The 8,740-nt window shown below is 37.3% G+C and overlaps 1 protein-coding gene across 3 annotated transcripts; it reads left to right on the forward strand.

The window, feature by feature from the left end:
* The first annotated feature begins 161 nt into the window (after positions 1–161).
* Positions 162–8,740, forward strand: LOC140158597 (maspardin-like). Of its 3 annotated transcripts, none has more exons than XM_072181751.1 (9): positions 162–290; positions 2,627–2,832; positions 3,275–3,436; positions 4,864–4,944; positions 5,439–5,584; positions 5,854–5,962; positions 6,666–6,773; positions 7,656–7,796; positions 8,446–8,740. In XM_072181751.1, exons 2-9 carry the CDS (start codon positions 2,752–2,754, stop codon positions 8,560–8,562), a joined length of 945 nt encoding a protein of 314 aa, XP_072037852.1. In that variant the 5' UTR covers positions 162–290; positions 2,627–2,751; the 3' UTR covers positions 8,563–8,740. The 3 variants fall into 3 exon arrangements, with proteins under 3 accessions (XP_072037852.1, XP_072037851.1, XP_072037853.1); XM_072181750.1 differs by having other exon boundaries at positions 162–286; XM_072181752.1 differs by lacking the exon at positions 162–290 and adding an exon at positions 291–324.

Raw genomic sequence — 8,740 nt, forward strand, 5'->3', positions numbered from 1 at the left:
TGCGTTATAATTTTAATGTCAAGATATAAACAAAAATTTCGTAATAACTATTGTATTTGCTATTTTTATATTACTAAACCCAGCTATATTTTAAAAATATTACACCAACTGACCGATTAATATTGGACTCACTGTCAACTTTGACCCAGCTTTGACCTCAATGTTTTCGTCCCGTTTTGGCCTGTCATGTGAATGCTAATTTCACCTGCTGTTTGTTTCGAAGAAGGAGTTTCCTGAATTTGAGTGTTTTGCAAATGTGACAGTTGGGTGACTGTTGGCTGAAAGTGTATGTAAATATACCAATTGTTTGGCATATGTTTAAATGTAAGAATAAAACCTGCATCATGACATGATTGACTGTTGTTGAGTAAGTGTAAGCTTAAAAAAAATTAGTACTACATTTTTAGTACATCACCATGATTCATGATACATGATTTTAATGTTTTGCAGATTTTACAAATTAAGAGTAGGCCTACTATAGGCAAAAGATGTAATTCTCGATCATGAGAGCCAATTTGGGTAAGCACAGGTATTTGCATCGAGCGTATTACACAAATATCGGCGCTTGTGCGCAAAACGCAGCTTTTAAAAATTGGCCAATCACACGGTCGTTAATACTAGCTAGGCTAGGCACCGGGGTCACTCCCATTGTGGCCTGTACACCATCCGCGATAATGAAAACGCGCGTAAAAGGGTCGTTGTTAGGTGGTAGGATACGCTGCAGCGTGTCGCGTTTAGGGTGTCAAAAACATGAAAAATTGGAAAAAGGGTAGCAAAATTGCAATATCTAAATACGCGGAAATGAAATTTAGGGTATGAAATTTGATGTTAGGAATGAAATCCCTGTTTAGGGTGTCGTTTTAGCCAAGGGTTAAATCCTTGTTTAGGGTGCTTTTCAAAAGTCGATTATCGCGGATGGTGTACTGGCCACAATGGGAGTGACCCCCCCGGGGCTAGGCAAGGTCAAGATTTTATTCCATGTAGTTCGTGTGATTGTGTTACTCTATGAAAAGTACGCTGACGCAGAAGGTACATATGCATTCCTCTCATTTGATCGAGAAATCTATCTACTATCAATGACGACACAATAGTTACTGTGACGTCTGTGTGGATAGAAGATAGAGGGTGCTAGTATAACACGCTCAGTCATCATATCGCCTTCAGTTTTAAAACGCATTAAAACAATTTTTAGATTGTCCAATTTGGCTACAATTTAGCTTGGCTAACATTTATGTATCTTGGCTGAAGTGTTTGCTTACTTTTAACCGGAAACACAGGCGCTGAAGTACAAATTCCGACCATATTATGAGTCCGTTTAATTCTGCAACCTTGCTTGAACAAAGTTGTTTTGACAACTGTCAACTGCGTCGCTGATTAAAGATTTGAGAAAATCCAGTGCTGGGCAAATCAATCCATCTCCCGATTTGCAAAGGTTGACTTGTCATGCAAAATGATGGTGATACCCTTCCGGCCTTGAAAAGTGAATTTTGTGCAAAACTGATTATTGGAATTGGATCTCATTTTATATCTTCCCAATTTGAATTGATAGAATTGGGGTAGAATGAGATACAAAATAATATTTAATAATAATATGAGTGTCAAACAGATACCAGTATTTAATTAATAACTGGGTGCCACAATTATGATCTTTTGCAAACAGTCAGTCAGTGATCCTTGGGTACAAATTAATTTACTTGTCATGAATGTACATAATTTACCTTGGGAAATCTGGGGTGTTTGTTATAAGGATATGCTCTCAATTCAGACTCTGAAATGGACAATGATGGTGCAGCTAGTGATAAATGAACCAGGAAGTGACTATGAAATTTGTGATAACAATATTGTTCAGTCTTCCGAATTTGTTAATTACAACGTTGTAAGCTTTGGTCAGAAAAGGGTAGTGGTTCAATTCCTGATAAAACAGGTGTCTGGCTAAAAAGCGTGGGGGGGAAATTGAAAAATAAAAAGGGTGGGGGCGAAGACTTGACCGCATGACGAACAGTATTATGTATTGTCCCCAGGGGGGCCACTCATATAAAAAGTTTTAAGCATGCGTGTGAACAAAAACGCGGAATATGGGTGGTTTTTTCTACTGCAACACGGGCCCGCACGGGTCCGTGTTAAGGGTCTCAAAATCATATAGCAAATAAGGGTGTCATTTTTGACACCATGTGTCCGTGCTAAGGGTACTTAAAATATACTGCCCTAATAAATGCAGGCGATAATGATAATGCAGGCGATAATGATAACTGAGTAGGCCTAAGCCTACCAAATCCAGTTAGGAATTATCCCATTAGAGTATAATAAAGGAAATAAGAAACCTTGAAAGTTGATGTCTTTTACTTTTTTCTTCAACATTGATCATGCATCCTTGCTAAGGGTTGGATTTAATCCACTTGTAACTTTGTCCTTGTTAAGGGTATGGTTAACAAACCATTATCCTTGTTAAGGTTCATTTTGAAGACACAATGGTTGTCCTTGTTAAGGGTGCTTCTCTGAAGTGCATTCACACGCATGCTTAAAACTTTTATATATGAGTGGCCCCCCTGGGGTATTGTCATGAATTATATTTACCGTACACGAATGTATTGCTATTGACAATCTTTATTTATGATTTCTTTTTCAGCTGACAATTACTGTGACTCAATTACATTTCTTCATAAATGATGTAATAAGTGCATCAAGCTTTGGGTACCACCACAGATGCTAAACCTTATTGACCAGCTAGATTGAACCAAACCATACAGTATCATGACGTCCTCAAACCTAACTTCAGATATTGCTAATTCACAAGAGTACCTCAGTTTTAGGAGTTCAGTGCCACAAAAGAAGGTAAATTTCTGACTCAACATGTCACACATTTTCTTTGTTCACACAGAGGGAAAGTGCAAAATTAAGATTAAATTATTATAATAATTAGTGAGTAATAAAGTCCCAACTTTCACTCTGTCCAGCTTTGTTTACGCCATTCTGTATCAATCCATGATTATTTGAGTCCCGCCTATTACAAACTGTTCAGAATGTATGTTTCAATATTCTGATGAAGAGGGCAAGAATAAAATTAAACACTTTTGATTCTGATTTGATTTTTGAACTATAAAAAGTTGTTTATTTGTCTATTTCTCTAACCTGGGACACTCAATCAGATGATAATAGAAATATGGTAATCTTCTGTTATTCCTTAAGGCCCAAGTTGAACATACAAATTCCCATAAAAAAGCTTTAATGTACATTGATCTGACCCCTTCTTGTTTGTGTATTTTTTCCATTCCAGATTGCTGTTGATGATGACCCCAATAAGTACTGGACGGTGTATGATGCTGGACCCAAGAATGTCAAATGCCCCATGCTTTGTTTCCCACCTGTCAGTGGCACTGCTGATATCTTCTATAAACAACTCCTGGGATTGTCTGCACAAGGGTTCAGAATCATTTCGGTGAGTAAAGTGGGTTATTGGATGAGTGCAATGATGCTAAATCCAATTGCTGCTTCTGAATCATGGAAAAGGTTTCTACTACAATCAGACATGTTCCAAACTAAACAGTTCCAAAACTCAGCTTAAATCTTACTTTTATCCGTCTACTTTTGGTTTATACGAGTGGATATACTTTTGGTTTGGTTTTTCATAACACTTTGAGCGTCACCTGATGAAGGGCGAGGTCCAGAAAATGTGTGTATTACATTTTCCTTTATGACATTATATTATTCTTGTGTGTGCTTGTTTTCTATGTATGTCGGGGTGTGTGGATGTGTGTACATGTATGAATGTATGTCAAGTAAGGCTGGCATTTTCGGGCGGGCTAGCGGGTACCTGCCCGAGATTACATTACCCGGGTAGGAAATACCCTCCCGGGTACCCGAAATTTAAAAAAAGAAAGTTTTTTATTTTTTCGGTTTTGTAGTGTCCCTGGACCTAGACCAAAATGCTAGGTTCATTCATGGTTAAAAAAAAAAAAAAAAAATTTCAAGATGTTTTGTATTTTTAATATGAAAATTGATAATTTGTATTCATGTCATAGTCTATTAAAGATTTCAAAATGCATTGAATTTGAATGCATTTTGAAATCATTAATAGAGTATGACATGAATACAAAGTATCAATTTTCATATTAAAAATACAAAACATCTTGAAATTTTTTTTTTTTTAGGTCAACCATGAATGATCCTAGCATTTAGGTCTAGGTCCAGGGACACTACAAAACCCGGGTACAAAATTACCCAAAAATGCCAGGCCTAATTTCAAGTGCCGTATGAGTTGCTATGGCCTTAAACTTTATATGAATTTGATCTGCTTTTGAGGTCACAGAACTTTTTCAACAACTATAATGATAATGTAACATCCTGTCCATCAAAGCTAATGCCTGACCAAAGAATATACGTGGATGGTCAAGTAACTGGTGTATTTACCGTAACCACTCGGGTATAAGCCCACCCCCCTAGATGGCAGATTTCACTTCAAAATGGGGGTGGGCTTATACCCGAGGAGGGGCTAGTACTTGAATTTAGAAATAAGAAAACTCATCCCCGGGAATCATCCCCATTTGTATGCCCAATGTACCAGTAATTTCTATCATCTATGTCAATTTTTTAATCTTAATTATTAATATTCTAACAAATATCAGCTGATATTTGTTTTTATTTGTTATTAAATGTGAGAGAAAAGCATTGAGTTGATTTAAGAACTTGGCCAAAATTTAGAACTGGGCTTATAGCCGAGTGCACCCTTGTTTCCAGAATGTTTTGAAAAATAGGGGGTGGGCTTATACCTGAAGGTGGGCTTATACCCGGGTGGTTACGGTAATTGCTATTGGATTTACACTACTCAATTTGATGTTATCACCATTTTCATGTATCTGGTTGTAGTTGGAATATGCTGTACATTGGACAACAACAGAAATCTGTGAAAGCCTTAGAAAGCTGTTGGACCATATGCAGTTAGACAAGGTAAATATATGTACTGCACAATATACTTCAGATTTAATTATTTTCCTCTTTGTTGTCATCTTCATTGATATTAAAATTCTCTAGCCAAACTACGGTATAAACATTACCAGCCTGGCATTTTTATTTTGTTCAAGTTGGTACCTACCAAGTGGGTGGCATGCTAGCACTTCAATTGTAGATTTTGTACACTTTGGGGGTACACAAAGTGTGTGTGCACATCGCGCTAAGAAATCCCTGCTAATCGGTTGCAGAAAATACGCTGAACTGATTTCAATTAGCAATTGCAAGCATATCCAGTATGTGTCTCTCTAACAAAGGAACTCAAGTCTAAAGTCAACTAAAATTCAATGAGCTACTTTGGCAACAGCTGAACTTGGAGACAACTACTGGTAGCATTTGACCATACACTGATTAGTCTCTCACTCAGTTCATAAATAATCATTTCTTGATTTCTTTTGCAAATAATCTTGATTCTTTGTCTCTTTTTGTTTCAGGTCCATATCTTTGGGGCTTCCTTGGGTGCATTTTTAGCACAGAAATTCGCTGAATACACTCATAGAAGCCCTCGGGTGTGCTCCTTAGTCCTATGCAATGCGTTCATTGATACAGAAGTATTCCAGCAGTCACAGGCCTCATCCACGTAAGTTCGTCTTGATTTTTCTCTCTTTTTTTTCTCTTTTTTTTTGGAAGAGGCTAAATGAGCCTAAAATTTCACAAAAAGCTTGAAAACCTGAAAACTTTTTGTAAACATTTCTCTAAATAAAATTTACTCAAAAACTTAGTTAAATCAAATCATTCCACTTCGGCCAAAAAATGAGCGATTTTATTTGCTTCTTTTGTTAAAAAAATATCATTGGCTTTATTCGCAAGAACTAATAAGCTTACATGAAATAATCATTTTCCCCACAGGTTTTGGATGGTTCCAGGTTTCTTACTGAAGAGAATGGTTCTTTCCAACTTCAAAAACCAGATCACTGATTCAGGCATAGCTGATTCAGTTGACTTCATGGTAGAAAGGGTAAGTTTATTGTCCATTTTGCCTTTTGCATCGATCCTCCTTCTTGCTACCAAAACGAGGTTCTGCCTGCAAACGCATACATGCAAAATGTGCATTTTTGTTTTTGTGCTTTTCTTGCATCGTGCCAGAAGGCTTTTATAATGCAGCAATTAAAGCGTGCATTTTACAGGCGTAAGCATATTTACACATCAGAAATTGCAAATCTTGAAATCCTGAAGATTTCTAACCATGTCATAAGATACCTTGCCAAAAATTCTTTTTTTTAATTTGTACCTATACATTCCTATTCGTCGATCGCCTGGTCATCTCAAAAAGAGATTCCACCTGCAAAGTGTGGGCTGAAAATGAAAGAATGGTCGCATATGAACAAATCACATCCAAATTTGGTCATAGTTCACTGTATGAAACTTAATAATAATGGTGGTGTTCGCTATACCCATATTTTTAGATGACCTATACCCAAATTTTGGGTCTGCCATCCCTATTTTTAGATTAAACTAAATTCCCAAATGATACTGATATATCTATGCTGAATTTCAAAGACTACCATGATTAGAAACTATAATGTAAAGCAAAATAATCTTCTGTGATATGTAGTTTTACCCATTCTCCTATTTATTAATTAAGAACACCCAACTCTATTTCAAACCTGTCAAGTTACAAAAGTCATAATTCAATTGTATGTTGCTTTTCTTATATATAGTTAGAGGCCCTTAGCCAGGCTGAGCTTGCCAGTAGACTTACCCTGAACTGTGCCAGTGACTATGTGGAGCCACAGAAGTTGATGGGTGTTGACATCACACTCATAGATGTAAGTACATTATACTCTTATAGACATCTTCATTTTCGCATACATATTACATTATACACCAAAATTTCAAATTCACGATCATGACAGCCGACATGGTAAGGCACAGGTATTTGTGTTGAGCGTACTACGCAAAGACCATATGCTTACAGAGCAAGCACAGCTTTTGAAAATATGGTCGTCGCTAGGCAAGGTCAAGGTTCAGTCGTGTATGTTGCGCAATCGTGTTATTCCACTTATAGTACGCTGATGCAACAGTACACAGAAGGTACATCCTCTCATGATTGGGAATTAGATATTTTGTCTATAATAAGGTTTTGTTAAGGTGGGAAGAGGGTGGTTGTATATGTCATGTAGAGACCTCAGTTGTCATGTGTGAAAACCTACTTATTGTATGACACCTTCTCCCTGCTCATGACATGTATACATATTTAGTGCATCACATCCACTCTGCAGCTGAACTAAAACTCAGTATGGAGGATATAAGTTTGCCATGCATAGTGGAAGAAGGTACAGATCTTGGAATAGAATGTGTCTTTCACATTCTTTCATGTGCACTAACTTGTAGTAAGTAGGCCTACTATGCCAGGCAGTATATGGAAACTTAGTGTATTATTCACTCCCAGCACTAGCAATTTGCAGTGAACACCAACGAGATGATAACTTACGCACCCACTTCCACTGTGCACAGAAGACTTGATGTTTTTGTACTTTTTTTCAAGTGAATTGACAGGTCTTGTTTTATTAGTGAAAGTGATACAGTGTGGCATGTGAAAATACAAGTAGCCAGTTGGGACCCTTTTGTGTAACAACAATGAAACCAATGAAGTTTGTAGCAAAAAAAGACAATGACAGAAATATCTTCACCCTTTCTTTGATCTGTAGGTGTTTGATGAATGTGCTATAACACAAGGAGTGAGAGAGGAAACCTACAAGTGTTATCCTGAGGCTAGAAGAGCACATCTCAAGTCAGGAGGAAACTTCCCTTACATCAGTCGCAGTGATGAAGTCAACTTATACATACAGGTAAGCGAATAATACAAAGTCTAAGAATAGGCACTGTACCTAATATCCTTTATTTAGAATTGGACCAGAAGAGGCATGTATCCCCAAGCATGGAAAGTCCACCATATGAGAATGTTACACATGTATGATAAACTAAAAAGTAGGCCTGACACCTGACCCATACAGTCCACACATATTCAGCACAGGCTCAGCTGAAAGCATGAGCAGTACAAATGTGTGTGTATGTCATCAATATACAGACCATTCGCCAACAGGCAAAGACCAGTATCATCTGTTAATGAGGGCCAATTATTCCATGAAGCAAATGGACGAAAATGCTACGCCCATTCTTCACCAGTTACCTCTTTCACGTTAACATACAAAGGCACCATTGAGCTGATAATAAACCCTAATACAGCTACATGATGGCTACAAATAGTGTGTGTGTGTGGTTTATTAGCCCTCATAAATATGCAAGAATTCTCAGCATAGCAAGCATCTGGGACTTTGCCTATTGGTGAATGGTGTGTATATGTTCTGTCTATGCATGGTGCAGGTTACATGTTATCTTGCCAAGCACATTACACTTCTCCTTTCAGTGAGTTACAAGCTACCTTCTCTCTAGTTTGTACACTGTGATTTCATAACATATTTCAATTTTTGTTCACAGATACATCTCAAGAAATTTATCGGAAGTCGGAACACAGCAAGAGATCCCAACTTGTCTGAAGTGACAGAACCACTGGAGGATATGGCCCATGGTGGGGCAACATTCTCAGATTATTGAGAAGATTGGTGAGGTATTATAATCTCTGGATCAGAGATATACTCAACTGTTATGTTGAATGAAATGTAGTATAACGATGATGCTGATGAAACCAAAATAATTATATTAACATACTCTGCGCCCACACTTTGAAATCAAGAAAATTCACTGTAATTGTACTAAGCGATAATTCAATCTC

The sequence above is a fragment of the Amphiura filiformis genome, chromosome 8 (genome assembly GCF_039555335.1).
Source record: "Amphiura filiformis chromosome 8, Afil_fr2py, whole genome shotgun sequence".
Taxonomy (NCBI): domain Eukaryota; kingdom Metazoa; phylum Echinodermata; class Ophiuroidea; order Amphilepidida; family Amphiuridae; genus Amphiura; species Amphiura filiformis.